The sequence below is a fragment of the Belonocnema kinseyi genome, chromosome 6 (genome assembly GCF_010883055.1).
Source record: "Belonocnema kinseyi isolate 2016_QV_RU_SX_M_011 chromosome 6, B_treatae_v1, whole genome shotgun sequence".
In the NCBI taxonomy this organism is placed as follows: Eukaryota; Metazoa; Arthropoda; class Insecta; order Hymenoptera; family Cynipidae; genus Belonocnema; species Belonocnema kinseyi.
The window spans coordinates 50858333-50881429 of record NC_046662.1 but is presented as its reverse complement, the minus strand read 5'-3'; the positions used below and the strand labels follow the sequence as shown (position 1 = coordinate 50881429).

At 24.5% G+C, this 23097-nt stretch overlaps 1 protein-coding gene across 2 annotated transcripts in view; it reads left to right on the top strand.

The window, feature by feature from the left end:
- LOC117175179 (titin homolog) overlaps positions 1-23097 on the top strand; it is a 97953-nt gene that overhangs the window by 28825 nt on the left and 46031 nt on the right. The window contains exons 7-11 of one of the 2 annotated variants that reach the window (XM_033364801.1): positions 722-1651; positions 5172-5729; positions 16915-16983; positions 17275-17393; positions 20727-21040. In XM_033364801.1, coding sequence (XP_033220692.1) covers positions 722-1651; positions 5172-5729; positions 16915-16983; positions 17275-17393; positions 20727-21040 — 1990 coding nt within the window. The remainder of the gene's footprint in view (positions 1-721; positions 1652-5171; positions 5730-16914; positions 16984-17274; positions 17394-20726; positions 21041-23097) is intronic. The other variant, XM_033364802.1, reaches the window with a different exon arrangement.

Below are 23097 nucleotides of genomic sequence, written 5' to 3'. Positions count from 1 at the left end.
TCGGTTTTTCTTAAATGTAAATAAACTCCTATTTAAAAAACAAAATTATGAAGAATCCTATAGTACATTTACTGTATTTACTGATAGTATGAATCGAGAAATAAAACAGAATAAAGGAAAAAAATGCACAAAATTCTAAAGGATTTTTAAGCTTGTTTCACTGTCAATAAAAAAGCTTGAACAAAAAGTTATAATCATCATCAAGTATTTATTGTTTTTATTCTTTAATAATTTTTCAGCATTCCGAGTGAAGATAATCAAAGCAGGTTCTAAATAAAAAATATTATTTTAGGTATAAATATATGAGCATAACCTCAAATCTGAAGAAAGTTACTGCTGATAAATGACAAATATTTGTCATTTAAAGTCATTTATAATATCTAGACAACAAGAGTTTTTAAATTCGAAGTTTGCGAACAGAATGCAGTAATAGAAACTGAAGTTTCATTTTCCATCTCTTTTTCCCAAAACAGAAGGCCATATTGCTTTTGCCGCTAGTGGCGCCCTCAATATTTCAGATCCCAATAATAAACTTGCGAACATCTATACATATTCCGAGTCGCTTATTCAAAAAATACGATATACTCGAATGGATCTGTACTATGAAAAAATTACACCTAGAAAAAAACCTGAAATTCATAGGGAATTTTTCTCCTAGGATTTAAGTGGATACCCTCTAAATATTAATTAAACCTTAATTACCATATTGTGCCTTTCGCAGACAAAGCCAATCTTAAAGCGAAGAAGGCAAGAACTATTGGTGGAAAGAAGAAGGAGGAAACTCCGGCAATACCGGTTGTGACTCCCGAAGCTTCTCCCGTCGAAAAACCATTGCTCACGACAAATCAAGTTAAGGCGAATCTTATAAACGCAAACATGATCAAGGGCGACATGATCTTGACGAAGCCAGGCGAGACGAGAAGTAATCAGAAAGTGATTTTTGTGCAAAAGCAGATTGTGATGAAAGCTAACGAGATGAAAATTAGCGACATGAAAATTGGGTTGAAGAAGTCGCCGATTATTCTGCCGAAAGGGAAATTGATCAGTCAGTCTCCAACGAGTCCGAAAATCACGACCAAGGATGGCAAATTGGTGTCAATACCTATGCTTCCGAAATCTATTGTACACTCGACACCAGGCAGTCAGCCGAGAATCGTGAGTTTGGGCCAGCTCCAAGTTTCGGAAGCTAATCAAGTGATTCATCATCAACAGCCGCAAAATTCACCACAACAAACACAGCAACATCAGCAGCATTCACAACAGACGCCGAAACATATTCCACAGCTAACACCCAGACATACACAACAAAACACAGCGCAAAATACGTCACAACAAATACAACATACGCCTAAAAATGCGCCGCAACATACGATACACCATACGCCACAACATGGAGCACATCATACACCAAAGCATACACCTAAACATCCAGTACAACATGCAGGCCAGGCTGCAGCGCAACAGCCAATCACGCCAAGTCAGAGTAAGGTTCAAACTGTCATCACAGCGATTAATAAAGCGAAGCCTGTCGAAGTGAAAAAGGAGAAGAAGAAGATTGAGACTATTGCGGAAGCTCCGGCGAAAATTGATGAAGTTGCCAAGATTCCCGAGGCGGCGAAAGTTGTTCCGGAAGTTAAAGGAACACCCGATGGTAAATATAGATTATTATTCAGGATGGCCGATAAACCGGGAATTGACAGTGACTTTATTTTTTGACCGGGAATCTTACAAAATTTTGTCCAACTTTGATTTCAGCCGTTTTTTTTTTTCTCCAAATAATTTTTTAAATTGTGAGTTTTATGAATTATTAAATCATTTAGTGTAAAATGCTTAAGGCCATGTGACGAGTGGGTCACGTGACCAGATTCCTAACCTTTCCACGTCACTATTTTTAATTCCCAAATTATTTTCACACGAAGCGTCACATAAGTTGAAAATTTGAGATAATAAATAAGAAGCACGAAGAAAGGTGGGTCTGGTCCTAAATTTTAATAATTATGAAAAAAAGTAAACAACATTATGTAAAAGAAACAATTTTTTTTTATAATAATACAAATTTAGGACCAGGCCCACAATTCTTAGTGCTTCTTGTTTAGTATCCCTAATTTTCAACTCGATGTGGCGCTTCGTTTAAACATAAGTTGTGAAATAAAAAAACTTTCGGTAAGTTAGGAATCTGGTCACGTGACCTACTCATCTCATGGCCTTAATTCGAAAATCATTCAATTTAAAAATTTTCCATTTTAGATTTTTAAGTATATATTTTAATTTAAATAAATTTAAAATGCAGTTTTAAATTAAAAAACTAGAAGTTTCTAAAATCGAAGATTTTTTAAATAAAAACCAGCGTGGCCGCCGGATCGGGAAGCCGGGAATTTTACGAATTTTCAAAAGAAAAATCTGCCCAAGTTCGATTTTAACATTTTTTAAAATAATTAAAGTGCAGTTTTGAAGATTTAAACTATTAAAAATTAAAAGCGTTTGAAGTTGACAATTTTGGATTAAAAAAAAAAACAGTTCTGTTCTATCAACTGTAAATATAAATAAATAATTTTTTTTAAATGGATCTGTACCCTGTTCGTAGGGTAGACGCTGGACCGGGAAACCCGGGAATTTTTTGAAACCGGGAAATGATAGTGAATTTTTTTTAACCGGGAATTTTACAAATTTGTAAAAGAAAAATCTGTCCACGTTCGATTTCAACAGTTTTTAAATAATTATCTGAATTGTTATGTTTTTCAATTATGTTATTATTCAGCTTACAATTCCAAATTTTTTTACTGTAAAAATTTTCCATTTAAAATTTTTATTTCGAAGCTTACATTTTTAATTTAAAGAATTTTTACATGCTTTCTTAAAGACTTGAAAAAATAAAAAATACAAGCCTTTGATTTTGAAAATTTTGGATAAAAACCTTTTTATTTAATAAATAAATATATTTTTTGAAATTTATCTGTACTTTAAGTAATAAAAAGTGAACAAAAACGATTTGACAAACCGATTTTAAACCAGTTCAAAATTCAAGAATTTTCAAATTTTAACGTCAAAAACTGTTTCAATTTGAAAGTCTTGGTCATTAAACAAATGCGAACGTGTGACTCAAAGTTTATAAACTATTCTCATCTTAAAAATTACTTCATAATGATATATTCTTAATTAAAGGATTTTATAAAATTTAAAATATTGTTTCAATCTAAATTATTCAATTTTTAACCCATTCAATTTGAAATTTTTATTAAAAAAAAATATTAATTATTGAATATTTAGCAATATTTGCATTTTTATTCAAGACAAGTAAATTGAAACCAAATATTTAAAAGTAAAGAATCTTTAACTGATTTAAACAAGAATGATTATTTTTAAATGAAATACTTTATTTTTAAATTCAAAATTTCTTATTTTTGGTAATAAAAGTAATCTTTTTGTTTAAAAATTCGTCCTTTTTTAATTGAAAATTGAACTTTTGGGTTTAGAATTCTTGAATTATATTAAAAATTCGTTTTTTTTGTGTGGAAAATTAATATTTTTGTTTAAAAATTCGTCTGATCTTTCTTAACATTTGTTTTAAAAACTTATTTTTTCTTAAAAATTAAAAATTTTGATTGAGAATTCTTGAATTTTGTTTAAAATTCGTCTTTTTTGATAATAAATTAATCTTTTTATTTGAAAATTCCTCCTTTTTAATTCGAAATTGAAGCTTTTGGTTCAGGGTTCTTGAATTTGGTTAAAAATTCGTTTTTTTCGGTATAAAATTATTCTTTTTATTTAAAAATTCATCTGTTTCTTGAAAATTAAACAACTAGATTTTAGAGTTTAACTACTTTCTTAAAAATTTTTTTAATTTCTCTCTTGATAATTGAACATTTTGGTAGAGCATTCTAGAGTTTTGTTCAAAATATTCTTAATTAAAGGATTTTATGAAATTTAAAATATTTTAGTCTAAAATATTCCACTTTTAATCCATTCAATTTGAAAATTTTAATTAAAAAAAAAGATTAATTATTGAATATTTAGCAATATTTGAATTTTTATTTAAGACAAGTAAATTAAAACCAAATATTTAAAAGTAAAGAATCTTTAACTGATTTTTTTGACGTAGAAAACCTGAAATCGTTAAAATTTCAAAGACCCTTTAAACTTTGAACGTTACAATTTTAATTGTTGTATTTGAAAGTGACATTTTTAAATTTTGATGTATGATTTAAAAGTGAACATTTGTAGAGGAAATTTGAGTAATTTTAAGAGGTATTTAGGAGTTTTAAAAAGATTAACAATTATCATGCAAATTTATGCAATCAAATTGTCAAGAAATTTTGTAAAATTTGCATGATTTTCTGAAAATTGTAAAAAAAAATCAATTGATTTGGACAGATATTTAGAAGTTCTGAAAAAATTTCCAAAATAATTTTAAATTTAAAACAAATTTAAAACAACTTCTAGAATTCTCAAGATATGGAAATAAAATTTTGAAGCTTTCCAAGGATGTTTAAACTATTTAAAAAGAAAATAATTGAATTTCTAATTTAAGAAGTGTTCAGTTAACATTTTTTCAATTTTTCATTATTTGATGTTTCTAGCTTAAGATAAACCGGGAATTTATGTCGTCACATTGGTGAATTTTCAAATTGCAACTGTTTTTATCCGAAAGTCTTGATAACAATTGAAATTAATATATCACTTATTCCGATATTTTTATTTTTAAATACAAATTTTCGTGATTCATCAATAATTTGTTTTTAATTCTGAATTTCAGGTCTTCCTTTATATTATTTTTCGTATTCAATTTAATAAATACATTTATTAATATATTATTTTTATTAATTTTTTTAGTCATTAATGAATGTAAACGTGCATTATACTATTTTTAACTTCAAAATGAATCCATAATGATATAGTCATAATTAAAGGTTTTTATTAAATCTAAAATATTGTGAGTCTAAATTATTAAATTTTTTTCTCATTTAATTTGAAATTTCTTAATGCAGAAAAAGAATAAGTATTTAATATTTATCAATATTTCACCGTTCATTTAATTAAGATGCATTTCATAAATTAACATGCATCGGGAGCAAAAATCTGGAATTGTCAGGGCAATTTTTTTCCAACATTTGAACTCGTTTCTTTTTCTTTTCTTTTTTTTTTTTAATCGTATTTAAATGCCTATTTTTCAGCTTCAAAAAAGCATGTGAAGAAGGAACAGAAAAAGTCGCCCGCGATACTCGCAGAAGCACTGGGGCCAGCTTTGTTTTCAACGCCCGACATTATTCGAAGAGTGAGTGTCGGAAGCGAATCAAAAAATCCTGAAAATCCTACCACAACGGCCCCGGTTCCTTCGACAATTACTGCGCCAGCAGCAACTCCACAAATTCCAATTCTGCCGTCCTCAACTCCCGTAAAAAGTGCAGAAACGCCTTCAAAAACTTTGCAAGTTCTTCCAAAGAATGTACAAATTGCGAAAACTCCGGAATCAGTTCAAACTCAAGCGGCTACGAATCCCGAGCCTGCGACCACTAATACTACTACTACTACTATTACTCCTGTTGCAAACGATTCGACGCCGAATTTAGAAACTAAATCGGATCCGAGTACAATTTCTGAGCCTTTGCCTGCAGAAGAACCGATGGAAGTTGATAGTGAGAATAGTCAGATTGCTCCCGTGATTTCAAAAGATCAGAAAGTTGAAGTAAAAGCCCCCCTTGCCGAGGAATTACAATCATCTTTGGATCCTGGTGAGTTTTTTTAAAAATAATTTTAGCCCTCGGACTCACCACACTGTTGACAGACACTTTTTTTTTAACGATCACATTATTTTGTTACTATTAATTTATCTCACTTAATTTTGACCAAGTTAATTTTTTTTTTTACAGAATTTATTTAAGTTTCATCTACAAATAATATTCGACAATGAAGGAAGGGGGTCTAACTGTTTTTTTTTATTAATTCAGAAAGTAGTTCAAGTTTCTAATAAAAAAATAAAAAGATTTTTTAACTGAAAATGTAATTCGAAATCTTGCTTGGAAAATCTTGAATTTTTCAAAGCGTAATTGAACTTCAATATTTTATAAATATTATTTTAATAATATTTGTTATATATAGATAAAAATGATTAAATCCTCAAATTTAAAGTCAACTAGCTCAAGTTTTTTTTTTAAATAAAAAATTTAATTTTTTAAAATTTTAAATCAATTTTGTTTATTAATTAAATTATTTAAGGTGTCAAAATTGAACGTAACTCTGTGAGTATGTATAAATATTATATTAATTATGTAACTATTCGGTGGAAAATTCGTTTTTTTTTTCGAAATTACATTTTTTAACCGAGAATGTAAATTTTCTATTTACTTTTAAATTTATAGTTTTTAGTTGAAAATTCAAGTATCTAGTTAAAAATTAATGTTTTCTATTTTGTTGTAAATTATTTCTTTTGAGGGGAAAAATAATCTTCTTGGTTGAATTGAACCAAAAATACGAATTTTCAAAAAGTACGTAAATGTTGGACTAAAAGGTCTAATTTTATGTCAAAAGATATTTTAATCAAAAAAATATTTTAGTTTAAAATTAAAAACAGTTAAATTATACAAAAAAATGAGGACATTGTGAGAAAATAGTTTAATTTTCAAACAGAACAGATTAATTTGCAACCAAACACTTGCATTTAAAAAGAATTTAGCTGTCTACAAAATATGTAAATTTTTAAGGCTTAAATAGTTGTATTTTTAAACTGAAAAAACTTAAACTAACAACAACAAAAAAACTAACTGAAAATGTAATTCGAAATCCTACCTGGAAAACCTTGAGTTTTTCAAAGCTTAATTGAACTTTAATTCATATTTTAATAATGTTTCTTATATATAGATAAAGATTATTAAATTCTAAAATTTATAGTCAACTAGCTCAAGTTTTTTTAGAATAAAAAATTAATTTTTAAAAATTTTTTACCCATGAATTTAACTTTTCTATTATTTTATTTTATTTATTTATTGAAAATTGATAGTCTTTGGTAGAAAATTTTAGTATCTAGTTAAAAATTAATGTTTTTTTTTCTGTAAATTCGTTCTTTTAAATAATTTTCTTCGCTAAAAATTAATATCTTTTCTTGGAATTTCAACAGTTTATTGCAATTTTTCCCTTTCTTGACTAAAAAATCATTCTTAACTGAAAATTGAACTCGTGCTAAAAAGTCATCTTTTTGGTTGAATTGAACTGCTTTTGATTATAAATTTAAATATTTTTTGGTTGAAATAACAATTATGACATTTTTTGTTACGAAGTTTAAAAAATTCGTTTTTTCTTTGGCTGAAAATTAATTTTTTTCCCCAGAATTCCATCATTTCAGTTATAAATTCATATCTTTGATAGAACTATAATTTTTGGTTGGAATTTCAAGTATCTGATTAAAAAGTCATTTATTATGTCAAAAATTTAACAGTTTATTTGCAATTTTTTCTCTCTTGTAGGAAAAATCTTAGCTGAAAATTCAACTCATGTTAAAAAGCTGTCATTTTTTATTTAATTAAACTGTTTTTAATTATAAATTAATTTTTTTTTAAATTATCCATGACTACATTTTTCCTTCAGAATTAATCTTTTTTGTAATGAAAATTTAATTCCTTCGTTCAAAGTACTCTTTTGCTAAAAATTTTAATTTTTTTAGTTTCAGATTTTATTATTTTTATTAAAACCTCATCTATTTGGTTGAAAAATGAGCTTTTTTTTTTTAATTCGTTTTTTCTTTGGCTGAGAATATTTTTTTTCTAACAATTATTTAACTACTCCAGTTAAAGATTTAGCCTTCCAGTCTAAAATCCATCGTTTTGGTTGAAGATTTTTTTTTTACTGAAAATTTAACCATTACATTTTTATTTGAAAAATGATCTTTTTTTAGTTCAAAATTCAAATATTTGTTTAAAAAATGGTATTTTTTATTTGAAAACTCATCTTTTTGATAGAAAATTAATCTTTTCGTTTGAAAATTCATCTTTTTATTGAAGATTCAAGTATTTCAGTTAAATATTCCTAAATTTAGTTTAAAATTCATCTTTTGGGTTGATAATAAAACTAATTGCTTCAAAGTTTAACTCTCTTTCGTTAAAAAATGATCTTTTTGGTTTAAAATTGATGTATTCCAGTTGAATCATTTCCATCATTTAAGTTGAAAAACCATAACTTTGGTTGAATTTTCAGCAAGTTTTATACATTTTTTACCAAATACTTGAGTTTTTAAAGTAAAAAAGATCTATTTTTAATTGAAAATGATATGGGTGGGGCGGGGGGGGGGGGCATATCTTACGTATTTTTTGTTGAAATTTTTTTCGTGACTTTATTTAGGGGTAATCATGTAATTTAATCCAGAAAAATCTTCGTTTTAAATCAAAAACAGTCAAATTAAACAAAAAAGACTTATTTTCAATAAAATAGTTCAATCTTTAACCAAAAAAAGATGAAATCTCTACTTAGAGAGATTATTTTTTGCAATAAAAAGAAAAACAAAATTTACAACAATAGTTTAATTTTCAATGAAGGAATGTTTTTTAGTCAATAAAGAAGAAAAAATCATTCAAAATGTAAAAATTCATGTCAAAAAGATGCATTTTATACCAAGAATATTAATTTTATACTGATGAAAGATGAATTCTCAACAAAATACATAAATTTTTAACGAAATAGATGAATTTTTAACAAAGTATATTAATTAATTACTTTTTTTTTAAAGTAGCGTTCCGTGTAACATTTGAATTTCCTATTCAATAGTTAAATTTTCACGGCGAAAAGAGACATTTTTTTACAAAAAAATTGAATTTTTCACAGAAAAAGTATACTTTCAACCAAATAGTTAAACTATTATTTAACTAAAATGATGAATCTTTAACAAACAAAAAAATGAATTTTAAAGAAATTAATTTAAGTTTCAAGCAATGAGTTGAATTTTTAACCAAAACACATTTTTATTTTAAATCTGAAACAGTTGAATTGAACCAAAAGATACGAATTTTCAACCAAATATTTGAATCCTCAGCTAACCCAGATTAATTTTCTACAAAATATGTACATTTTTATACAAACAGTTTAATTTTTAACCAAAAATATCATTTTTCGACTAAGAAGATTAATCTTCTAGAAAATAAGAATTTTATTCGAATAATTTTTACTTTATATTTTTTTTCTGATTTTTTTAGGTTAAAAATAGTTGATTTTTAAACTAAAAATAAAAAAAACAGCAATTTTAAACAAAAATCGAGTAGGTTAATTTTCATTTAAGAAACTTAATTAAATTTTTTTTTAATTTAAACTAGTTGAATTTTGAACAAAAGAATTCAGTTTTCAGCCGAAAATATTAATTTTCAAACAAATAAAGACGATTTTTTAAGTAAAATTATGAATCTTTAAACCAAAAAATGAACTTTTAGGAAAGCAGTTTTACGTTTATTCTTTTTACCAATAAAAACAGGATGGCCGCTGGACCGGGAAACCTGGCAAACCGGAAAATGACCAGGTATTTTATGGGATCGGGGAAAACCGGGAAATGACAGTGAATTTATTTTTTGACCGGGAATTTGATAACATTTTTAGAATAAACATTTTTTCCAACTTTGATTTCAACCGTTTTTAAATAATTTCTTAATTTGTGATTTTTATAAATTATTATAGATTTTTAATTTTTAAGCATATATTTTAATTTAAAGAATTTTAAAATGTAGTTTTACAGGGTTCAAAAATTAGAAATTTTAAAAATCGCAACTTTCTTTTATAAAAAACAGGGTGGTCGCTGGACTGGGAAACTGGGAATTTTACAAATTTTCAGAAGAAAAATCTGCCCAAGTTCGATTTTAATAGTTTTTTAAATAATTAAAGTGCAGTTTTGAAGATTTAAACAATTAAAAATTCAAATTTTTTGAAGTTGACAATTTTCCGATTTTAAAATATTGTGAGATTTATATTGTGAAATTTAAAATATTGTGAGTCTAAATTATTTAATTTTTATCCCATTTATTTTTATGAAATATTTAAAAGAAAACACTTTGAAACTGAATTGTTTTACATAGAAAGCAATTTTCAATTACAATTTTAATTGTTCTATTTAAAAAGTGTTTAATTCATAAGTGAAATTGTTAAATTTTGACGCACAAATAAAAATTTAACACTTATTATTTGTAGAAAATCTTGGAAATTAAAAAAAATCCTTAAAATCTTCTATAATTTGTCAAAGTAAAAAAGCATTTTAAATTTTCCTAAGAATCTTAAAAAAAAATTTATTCTTAAGAAGTCTTTCACAATTCATGAAAAAATTCTAAATTTTTTGTTTGAAATCTGCAAAAATCGACATTTTATTTTAAATTCGGCTATATGTATTTGAAACTATTTCAATTTCTAAATTTAATTCGAATCTTTTTAAAACTTCTAAATATCTCTGAAAATTACTCTATTTTTTTACAAATAATAAGTGTTCTATTGTTATTTATAAGTTAAAATTAAATTTTTTAAATTTGCAGGATTTTCTAAAATTTATAGAAAAAATTTAATTCATTTTAAAATATATTTAAAAGTTCCGAAAAAAAATTAAAAAATTATTTTGAATTTTGAAAATTTTTAAAGCTTTTAAAGGATGCCTAGACTATATGAAATAAAAATAATTTAAGAACTGTTAAGTTAAACAAATTATTTTTCAATTATAAATGTGTCTAGCTAAAAATTACTTAAAATAATACAATTTTGAAAATTTGTAAAGTTCTTTGCTTGATTCTTCAATTTAAACTATTGGAAATGTTAACGGGGATTTATATTTTTGGAACTTAATCTAAATCTTTGAACTCTATAATTGATAAAAGTTCTAAATTTTTCAGTTTATTTGTATTTCATTTAACATTGTTTAATTGAAAATTGTTAGTGCCTTCCATTTGGTACGTGTAAATTTTTGAGCATTTGAATACACTTTTTTTTGAATTGAAAAACTTTTAAACTTCAACTTCAAAAGTTTAGAATTCAAGGGTTCCACTTTGAATGCTTTAATTTGTTGTTTATTACTTTATATGGAAAAATGTTTAGAATATAGTTTGATTTTTTAAATTTCATTAGCCGTGAAAAAAGTTTGCGAACCGGGAAATGACCGGGAATTTTTTTCTTCGATTAAAACGGCCACTCTGAAAAAAGAAATTTTTAACAAAATACTTGAATCCTCAATTTAAATATATAATTTTCAACCAAACAGTTGCATTTAAAAACAAAATTATTTTGCACGAAAAATAAAGAACTTTTAACTCCATGCATAAGTTTTCATCCAAATAATTAAATTTTCTACCAGATTGTTGAATTTTCGAGCCGATAATATGAATTTTCGACATTAAAAAAATTTAATTTTCATATTATCAATTGAATTTTTAACAAAATAGTTCAATTTTCAGTTTCAAAAATTAATTTTTTCATCAAGAAAAAGAAACGAATTTTCAATTAAAATTATGAATCAACGACAAAAAATTGGACAAAAAAGTTCATGTTTGCCCGAAACAGATTATTCTTTAAGCAGACAGTTTTATTGTTAACCAAATTGATGTAATTTCGGCAGAGATAAATTTTCAAAACAAAAAAATAAATTTTCAACAAAATGATTGGATTTTACAAGTAAAAAAGAATATTTTAGCCTGGAAGCGTAAAGAAAATGCAATCAAATTGTTGCACTTTCAACCAAGGAGAATAAGATTTTAACAAAATTGTTGAATTTTGAACAACACAATTTCAGTTTGAACAAAACAAAATTTGTAACCAGAAAGATGAATTCTTACCCAAAAAGTTAATAGTAGACTTTCCGGCGCAAAAGAATTTACTTTCAACCAAAAATAGTTAAATTTTTTTATTGAGTTCTATTAATTCAGTTCGCCTTCTATTTCTAATATATCGTTTTAAAATATTATACCCTTTTTTTCGTACACTTTTTTTAAATTTGTGACACTATTTACAGTATTTTTGATCTCAGAAGTGAGTCCGAGGTCTGTAGTTCCTAATTGCATGTTATGTTTTATGTTATTTTTGCTTTATGTGGAGTATATAACACTTTTGTATTGTATCACAGAACTGCTGAGGTAAATTGAGATTCCAGCACAATTGTGCGAATGAATGTATTTTACATAATAGGAGTCAAATAGTTATGAAGGGGAATTTAAATTGCTCTGAGGCACGAACATAGAAAATCAGTGATGGCCAAGGAAATTGGGAAATTTTATTTATGTAGCCGGAATTTTATTAATTTTGAGTAGAAAAACTCTTTAAAAATGGGGGGAAAACCCTGTAGATAGTGGCCATCCTGAATGTTCAATTTTTAACACAAGTTACAACCGAAGTTGTAAAAAAACTGTGATTTTTTTTTTTTTATTTATTCATAAACTTAGCAATTTATTTTGAAAATATCAGTGGTACTTTTGATCTTCTGCAAACTTCGCTTAAATTTTAATTTGAAACTTTGCGCGGTTCCTTTTTTCAAAAAGTCATAATTGAAAATCACATTTTTGTTTCAGAAAGAAATGCTGCTTTCTGATTAATCGTGCGCATTAACTTACATGTGATTTGCTTATGTTACCTATCTTTCGTACCTGTGAATGCTCTCATAACTAAAACTTTGTAATTTATTGACTGCTAGTTACCGCATTAGAACTAAATTTTAATTTTAATATTGCGTTATAACTAAAAAAAAAAAAAAAAAAAAAAACAACAACAACAACAAAAAAACGAAGAATTTTTACCTCTAGCGTGTAATGACTCGATTACCAAAGGGTTTTAGATTTTAGAATGCATTAATTATTTTACAATATTATTTAGTAATTACTATTTTATTATTATTACTATTATAATGAATATTATTATTATTAAATTATTATGACCACGTTTTTCCATATACGATTGTTCCGCACAATAAGAAAAAGCGAGTAGGAGAAACTGTAAATATATATATTATTACGTACGGTTTTTTCTTGAAGATATTTTTAAAATGCGAAGTTTGAAGAAATCAATAAAGAGTTGAATATTTCTTTATATGGAGTATCTTAAAACAATTTACACCTCAAATTCATTTCCTCACTAAATAAACAAGTTGCTATATTTTTTAGGCTTGGCGTAGCACCGAAGTAGGACAATTAAATTATTGTGTGTGGGGGGGGGGGGGGGTTTACAGGCCTCAGACTCACCATAAGATGGACACTTTTTTTTAGCAGTTACACTATTTTGTTACTTTTTGTAAAAAAAAAATCACACTACAGGCACTATTTTTTTATATCAATTAGATGAACTTTCAAACAAAAAAGATTTTTCAGTCAATAAATGTCAAAAATTAAATTACATTAAATTTCAGTCAAAAATATGTAATTTTCAAGCCAAAATCATGAGTTTTCAACAAAAAATAGTTAAATTTGTTATTAAAAATATTGATTTTCAACCAAGAAGATTAATTTTCTACCCAAAAAGATTAATTCTCAGTAAAATAAGTAAATTTCTAACCAAGTAGTGGAATTTTTAACTATGAAGATTAATTTTGTGCTAGATAAGGACAATTTTTAATAAAATATGTAGATAAACTCTTAATTAACTATTTAAATTTTCAACCGAGAATAATTTTCTAACAAAAAAGACGAATTTTTAACATCACATAAATTTTCAGTTAAATAGTTTAAACAATGAATGTGATGTGAATCCAAATTTAATTTGATTAATTTTTAGCTTATTTATTTTCGTTTCTGACGATTATTTTTTTTCTTTTTACTAAATACTTACATTTTGAAACCTAAAAGATCCATCTTTATTAAAAATAAAGTAGATAAATTTTCATTTGGGGAAGCAATTTTCAATAGAAAAAAGTGCAGAATTTTCTAAACTTTAATTTTGTACCAAATTGTCGAATTTTAAAATCAAAAAGTCGAAATTTCTATAAAATAGTTGAATTTTAAAGAAAATAGTTACATTTCCAGTTAAAAATAACTTTTATCTAAAAAGAAATTTTCAACTAAAATTATGAATCTTTAAAAACAAAAAATTTATTATAACAAAATTATTTCAACTTTTAACCAAGCAGTTGAATTTTTAACCTAAAAATATGAATTTTCAAATAAAAATGTAACATTATGTATTTTAAAAAAAGTAATAAATTTTTTTTAAACAGTTGGATTCATCAACAAAGATTAATTTTTAACAAAATATTTTTTTTTAACAAAACAATTTATTTTCTACCTATAAGACAAATTTCTAACAAAATACATCAATGTTTAATCAAAGAGTTAAATTTTCAATCAAGAATAATTTCCTTAAAAAAAATACGAAATTTTAACATATCACATAAATTTTAATTTTAATAGTTTAAACAATGGATAAGTGACTCCAAATTTTAGTTGCTTAATTTTTAGTTTATATATTTTTTTGGACAGTTTTTTTTTTACTTAATACTTGAATTTTTAAACCAAACAAGATTCATTTTTAACAGAAGTAGGATAGATAAATTTGAATTGGATAAAAAAAGTGTAACAAAAAACCGATTTTTCTACGTAACAGTTTAATTTGGTACCAAATAATAGAAATTTATACCAAATTGTTGAATTTTAAAGCCAAAAAATTGAAGTTACTATAAAATAGTTGAATTTTCAACAGCTAAAAGGAATTTTCAAATAAAATTATGAATATAAGAAAAAGAACTTAAGAAATTAGTTCAGCTTTCAACCAACTAGTTGAATTTGTAATCTAAAAAGATGAATTCTTAAAGAGAAATTTAACAGTTTATATATTTTTTAAAATAAAATAAAAAATAAAAATGAAACAGTTGGATTCAACAATAAAGACGAATTTTTAACAAAATACTTGATTTTTAACAAAATAAAATTGATTTTCTACCAAAAAGACCAACTTTCAACAAAATACATCCAGTTTAAAGCAAATAGTTAAATTTTTAACCAAATTGTTGAATTTTCGAGCAAAACCTATAAAGTTTATTACACAAAAGTATAATTTTTCAACCTATAAATGTGAATTTTTAACAAAGAATTTAATTTTTAATCAAAACGAATTTTATTTAAATAATTTTTATTTTATTTTTTCGTTTTTTACAGTTTCTTTACTTAATACTTGAATTTTTAAACCAAAAGAGGTCCACCTTTAAGAAAAATAGAGTAGATAAATTTTAATTGGGGAGAAACAATTTTCAGTGCAAAAAAAAACTACTTTTCTACGTAACTGTTTCATTTTGTACCAAATAGTAGAATTTTAAACCAAATTGTTGAATTTTAAAGCCAAAAATTAATCTTCAACAACAGCAAAATTGAACTTTTAACCAATTAGCTTAACTTCTAACTAAGGAGTTGAATTATTAACTTGAAAAGATGAATTTTCAAGTAAAAATGTAATGTTTTATTTTATTTTATTTTTTTAAATTAATAAATATTTTTTTCTTAAATAGTTGGATTCAACACTAAAGACGAAGTTTGAACGAAGTGCTAAGTTTTTAACAAAAAAAAAAAAATGGATTTTTTACCAAATTGTTTAAATTTTTAAACTGAAACTATCAATTTTCTACGAAAAGTTGAATTTTCAACCTGTAAATGTAAATTTTCAACAAAAAATTTAATTTCCCATCGGAACAGATTAATATTTAACCACAGTTTTATTTTTAACCAAAATAAGGTGAAATTTCTACAGAAATAGATTATTATAACAAAATTATTTCAACTTTTAACCAAGCGGTTGAATTTTCAACCTAACAATATGAATTTTCAATGAAAAATGTAACATTCTATATTAAAAAAAAAGATAATGCATTTTTTTTCATTGCTGGATTTAGGAACAAAGATTAATTTTCAATAAAAATGCTTAATTAAAAAAAAAAAAACACGTTTTCACTCAAAAAGGCAAATTTTCAACAAAATACATCAATTTCCCACTGAATAGTTACATTTTTTACCAAATCGTTAATTTTTCGAGCTAAACCTATTAATTTTCGACGAAAACGTTGAATTTTCTACGCTTAAATGTGAATTTTCTACAAAAAGTTTAATTTTCAATTGAAACAGATTAATTTCTAACCAGTGGCATTTTTAACAAAAAAAGATGAATGCAATTTTTAATCAAACAAAAATTCAATAAAATCAAAATAAAATTCAATAGAAAAGTTATCAGCCAACAAAGAAAGGAATGTCAATCAAATTGTTGAATTTTAAAGCAAAATACAATTAATATTAAACAAAATACATCAATTTTCCATCAAATAGTTAAATTTGTTTACCAAATCGTTAAATTTTCGAGCTAAATCTATTAATTTTCGACGAAAAAATTGAATTTCCAGCCCGTAAATGTGAATTTTCTACAAAAAAAATTTAACTTTTAATCGAAACAGATTAATTTCTAAACAGTGGCATTTTTAACAAAAGAAGGTGAATACAATTTTTAATTCAACAAAAATTCAATAAAATTCAATAGAAAAATTATCAGCTAACAAAGAAAGAAATATCAATCAAATTGTTGAATTTTAAAGCAAAATACAATTCTTTTTCAAACAAATAATTCAATTTTGAACCAAATAATAAAATTTTCATAAAAAAAAGATGAATTATCAAGAACAAAAAATGAATTCTTAACCAGAAATGTAATAGTAAATGTCCACGATAAGTAAATATAAATTTTGTAATTTATAGAAATTTTTAATAAACATTGGAATTCATTTTTAACACTTGAAAAATGTTGTGACACTTTTTTTTTTAATTGTCAAACTATTTAATATTTACACTATTTTTTTTATCTCTAAAGTGAGTTCGAGACCTTGAAGTAATTTTAACATCGGAGTGGTTCCTAATTTTTAATAATTATTTGATGTGAAAAGCTTTTGTACACTTTAGTTATAAACTGTCAACTTACGTTTGCAAAAATCGTATTTTTTGTTATTACCAAATACAGTCGTACCTGAGGAAGTTTCGGAACGAACGGAACAACCCAATGTTTCAAATGATATTGATCCTAAGCAAAGTAAGTTTTACTATCGCACCATTTTTCATTTGACTATCTAAATTGCAAATTTGTCTTCAACGGTAAAATGGCATTGACCTCTTTTGTTTTGTAAAATGCAAACCGTAATATCTTACCGTCCTAAAAGTACAGTTTGCTTTTCAAAACACAACAATGCATTTCTTAAGAAATTAATATTAATTTTATTGTCAGAAAATTAAATAGTAATTAATTAATTAATTGCACTAACCTTTCTTTATTTCTATAGAGAATATTTCGATTTGTTTTGTTTACATTATTTCGTATTTCTAGGTGGGATTGAAGGGGAGGAACATTTATTGGCCACATTGGAGATGGAAGCAAGTAAACACGAAGATGAATTACTCGCTGAGGCATTGTTGTTGCAGGAGGAACTGTGTGTTGATTTGGCTGTGAGTATTTTTGAAAAAGTTTCTAATAATATAATGAAATTTTAATTTATTGGCAGGGAATTTACGAGGAATTTTCTTCAAATTTCGGCTTTATTCTTTTTATTTTTTTTTAGAATTTTGTTTTTAGCATTTCGGAGATTAGTTGGGAATAGTTGGGGAATTTTTGATAAACGAAAGTTGAAGTTTAGGAGTCCCTCTGCAAATTACAATTTTGTAAACGAATTATTTTTTTTTCGTTGAGAGTTCGTCTTGTGGTCTAAACATTTATTGTTTGATTCGAAATTCAATCATTTTTTTTATAAATTAACTTTTTTCGACTTGCAAATTAAACTGTTCTTTTTTTTAAACCTCGTCTTTTTGGCTTGAAAATTCAATTAGTTTGGTATAAAACTCTTATTTGATATAAAATTAATCTTCTTGTTTGAAAATTTAACTTTTGATTGAAAATTCATTGCTTTAGTTAAAAATTCAACTATTTTGTTAATGACTCCTTTTTTTAAATTGAAAATAAATTTTTTCTTACTGCAAATTTAACAATTTTATTTTCTCTTGATTTTTTTAATGCTTGATTTAACCATTTGGTGGAAAATTTATGTACTTTTTAAGAAATTTATCCTATTTGGTATAAAAAAAAATCTTCATCGGTTGAAAATTAAACTATTTTATTTAAAAAAATTATTTTTTGTTGATTTTTTTTTAGTATGTGATTCCATCACTTGGTGGAAAATTCGTGTATTTTGTTTATAATTTATCTTATCTGGTATAAAGTTAATCTTCTCGTTTAAAAATGTAACTTTTGATTAAAAATTTATTTCGTTGGTTAAAAATGCGTTCTTTAAAATTGAAAATTATTCTTTTTTTTAACTGAAAATTTAACAATTTCATTTTTTGTTGATTTTTTTTAGTGGGTAATTCCACCATGTGGTGAGAAATTTGTGCATTTGGTTGAAAATTTACCTTATATGGTGTAAAAATAATCTTCTTAGCTGAAAATTGAACTTTTTGTTGAAAATTAATTTCTTTGGTTAAAAATTCAACTATTTTGTTAATATTCTTTTTTTTTAATTGAAAATACTTTTTTTTACTGAAAACTTAAAATTTTTATTTTCACTTAATTTTTTTTTAGTGGCTGATTTACCATTTGGTGGAAAATTCATGTACTCAAAAAAAAAAATTATCCGTTTTATAAAAAGAATCTTCTTGGTTAAAAATTTAACTTTTGATTGAAAATTTATTTCTTTGGTTAAAATTTTTTTATTTAAAATAGAAAATTATTTTTTTTTACTGAAAATTTAACAATTTTATTTTTTGTTGATTTTTCTTTAGTGGGTGATTTAACCATTTGATGGGAAATGTATGCATTTGGTTAAAAATTTCTCTAATTTTTACAAAATTAATCTTCTTGGTTGAGAATTTAAGTTTGGGTGGAAAATTAATTTAATTGGTTAAAAATGCAAGTATTTTGTTAAGAATTTATCATATTTGGTATCAAATTAATTTTCTTGGTGAAAATTCATTTATTTGTTTAAAAATTTAAGTATTATATTAAAAATAAGGTTTTTAAAATTGAAAAATAATTTTTCAAGTACTGTGTCGAAATTTAATCTTTATTCAAAATTAAACTTTTTTGTTTTGGAAATTCATTTCTTTAATCGAAAATTTTACTGCGGCGTTTAAAACTTTTGCGTTGTATTAAAAATTCGTCTTTATTGATTGAACATTAATTTTTTTAACTGAAAATACAACTGTTCCATTTTTGTTTGAATATATTTTTTTTTCATTTGAAAAGTCCTGTGTTTTATTAAAAATTAATCTTTTTTTGATAGAAAATTAATCTTCTTGGTTGAAAATTTAACTATTTTGTTGAAAATAAATTTTTTTGTATTGAAAATTAATTTTTCTAACTGAAAATTTTACTTTTGGTTGAAAATTCATTTCTTTGGTTCTAAATTGAACTATTTTGTTGAAAATGAATGTATTTTGTTCAAAATTTATCTTATTTTCTATAAAATTAATCTTCTTGTTTGAACATTTAACAATTTTATTTTATGTTGATTTCTTTAATGGTTGATTTCACCAGCTGTTTGGAAAATTTATGTACTTTAAAAAAATTAATCCTTTTTTTATTGGAAAATTACTTTTTGTAACTGAAAATTTAACAATTTTATTTTTTGTTGATTTTTTGTATTGTTTGATTCCACCGTTTGTTGGACAATTCGTGTATTTTGTTAATAATTTATCTTGTGTGGTATAAAATTAATCTTCTGTGTTGAAAATTTATTTCGTTGGTTAAAAATTCGTTCTTTAAAATTGAAAATTATTTATTTTTTTAACTGAAAATTTAACAATTTTATTTTATTTTTTATTTTATCTAGTGGGTAATTAAACCATTTGGTGAAAATTGATTTATTTGGTTAAAAATGTATCTTATTTCGTATAAAATTAATCTTCTTGGTTGAAAATTTAACTTTTGGTTAAAGTTAATTTATTTGGTTATAAAATTCAAGTATTTTGTTAAAAATTTATCTTTTTTGGTATCAAACTAAATTACTGTACTGTGTTGCAAATGCATATTTTTTGTTTTTAAAAATTATTTAATTTTTTCTGCTGAGCCTTTGTTTTTTGTATCAAAAAGTAATTTTTTAAAACTCTTTTTTGTTGAACATACATCTTTTTTGGTTAAAAATTCAAATATTTTGTTGAAAATTCATGTAACAGTCCATCTTTTTTGGTCGAAATTTAATCTTTATTCAAAATTAAACTTTTTTGTTTTGGAAATTCATTTCTATAATTGAATATTTAACTGTTCTATTTTTGTATGAAAATATATGTATTTTATTTGAAAAGTCATGTGTTTTATCAAAAATTTATCTTTTTTGATAGAAAAAATTAATCTTCTTGGTTGAAAATTGAACTATTTTGTTGAAAATAAATTTTTTTATTTCCAAATTTAATAATTCCATGTTTTATTGAATCTTTCTTTAGATAACGATTTCACTATTTGTTTGAAAATTCATCTTTTTTGGTAGAAATAAAATAATCTGATTGAAAATTTAACTTTTCTCGTCATTTTTGGTTAGAAATCTATTTTATCAAAAATGACATACCTCTCAGTTGTTTTTGCATTATGATTATTGATCTCCTAGATGTAATGTTGTTTTCACACTTAAAAGAAAAATGTAGAACAGTCAGGGAAAAAGAAAAATTGGCCAGGGAAAAGTCATTGAATTTTGAATTTTTGAATTTAAATCGGTTTTAAAAACTTTAAAAAAATAATTTTACGAGAAATCTCTGAAACTTTCTCAATGAAGTTTTATTAATTTTAACCCACAGTCTGGATTAGATTCATCAGCAGTTTCGGAGCCTCTCTTGTCGCCCTCGAAATTTGAATCTCCCGTTTTGCCTCCAAAAGAACCTGAGGTAAAAAAAACGCCAGCAGTTCCAAGTGAAGAAATGACTAAGCTAAATGAAAATTCGGATCAGTCTAAAAAGAAAGAGGAGAAGGAACCGATTCAAATTATTCGGGGCGGTCGTGTGATAACTTTGCCGCCAATTGAAGCTCCTGCGACAAGAAGCAAAAAATTACAGGCGAGGAATGAGAGTCCTCAAAATAAAAGGGAGGCGGTTCCAAAATCAGAAAAACCGAGGTAACGTATTCCATTTGAAAACGGGGCTTCTATTCTATCTGGAAAAGGAGTCCTTAAATTTCCGAGAATTTAAGTTCAGGTTATATAACCTTCAGAGAATTTATGAATTTATGATTTTTAACAATATTTTTATTGTTCAGGTTATATCAGCGGGTTCAATATAAATTATTTTCTAGCTCAGATATATTCAGGAATTGCAGTGTTTGATGTACAAATTTAAAATTTTCAAATGTAATAATTTATTTCCAACAAAGAAAAAAAAGTTTTTTCTACTTTAAAATATTACTCTTTAACAAAATACTGGAATTTTCAACAAAATAAGTTAATTTTTTAACATAATAGTTGAATATTCAACCTAAAAAGACAAATTGCCAACGAAAAAGTTTCCTAGTTTATATTTTAATAAAAAAAAGAATTAAATTTATACAGCAAAAGAAAAGAATTTTAAAATCAAAAAGACGAATTTCCAACAAATAAAGATTTTTCACTCAAAAAATAAATAAAAGTTTATCTAAATTATTGAACCTTCAAACCAGAAGGCAAATTTTCTTTACAAAAATTCAATTTTCAAACAAAAAATATGACTGTTCGACAAAAAATTAATTTTCCACGAAACTGATGCATTTTTACGCAAAAAAGGAAATTTTAAACTAAAAAATCATTTTTTTACAACAACATAAAAAACGCGAATTTTTAACTAAAAAATATAAATCCTAACAAATAGAAAAGTTCCATTTTCTGTTTAAAAAAAGAAGTATTTTCCACTAAACAGTTAAATTTTCAACCAGATATAAGCCTTTAATAAAAAAAATCTCACAATGTGGTTTAACTTCAACCCAAGTAGTTGCATTTTTTAATTAAAAAAGATTAATTCATAACAATATAATTAAACTTTTAACTAACGAGATAACTTTGCAATTTAAAATATAAATCTTTAACAAAAAAATTCGATTTCTTAACAAAGCGATTCAACCAAATGTTTAAAATAAATTAGTTGAATTATCAAGCAAAGAAGAACGATTTTTCACCAAAAAGTTGCATTTTCATACAAAAAATGACATTTCTTTTATAACAGATGAATTCTTAAATCCAAAAGATAAATTTAAAAAAAAAAAGAAAGTTGAATTTTCGGTGGAAAAAGATTTTAGTCGACTTTTCACGATCAAACTATGAATTTTTTAACAAGAAATAATTTTCTACCAAAAAAATTGAATTTTCAATTCAAAAAGACGAATTTTTAACCAAAAAGGATTATTTTTTCACAAAATTGTTGAATTCTCTAGCAAATAGTTGCATTTTTATCAAAAAATATGAAATTTATCATAAAGCAAAGGAATTTTTCATTACTAAAAAATTGAATTTTTGTAACAAAAAAATAAGTTTCTTCGAAAAAAATTGAATTTTCAATAAAAAAAAACGAATTTTTTCAACCAAAAAGGATGAATTTTTAACAAAATAGTTCAATTATCTATCAAATAGTTGCATTTTTATCCAAAAAAAGATCAATTTTGTACTAGAACAGATGTATTTGTAATAAAAAAAAAAAATATTTTTTTATAAGTGGAACTTTCATCGAGAGAATATTTCAGTTCATTTTTCAACACCAAAATATAAGCTTTAAACAAAAAGTAAATTTTCCACGAAACAGTTAAGTTTTCAAGAAAATAGTATAATAGCTTAATTTGTAATCAAACAGTTGCATTTTTATCAAAAAAAAAAGGATTTAATTTCTGATAAAGCAGGTAAACTTTAAAATAAAAAAGACAAACTTTCAAAAAAAGAGTTGAATTTTCAACCGATTTAATTTTCTGTTAATTAAAATAAGTTCTGTGATACTCATAAATTCTCAGAGAAATTATTTCTGGGTTATATTCCTTAAATTGTCAGGGAATTTTTTTAGGTCTGGAAAAGCCCGGAAATACGATGCTTTTTTTTAAATCAGCAAATTTGTTCGAAAGCTTGCTTAATTTTTTTAAAAATTGCAAGCTAAATTTGAATAATAATGATTCTTTATTCATAACAGTTTTTCTGTTTGAAATTAATTTTTTTAACGGAAA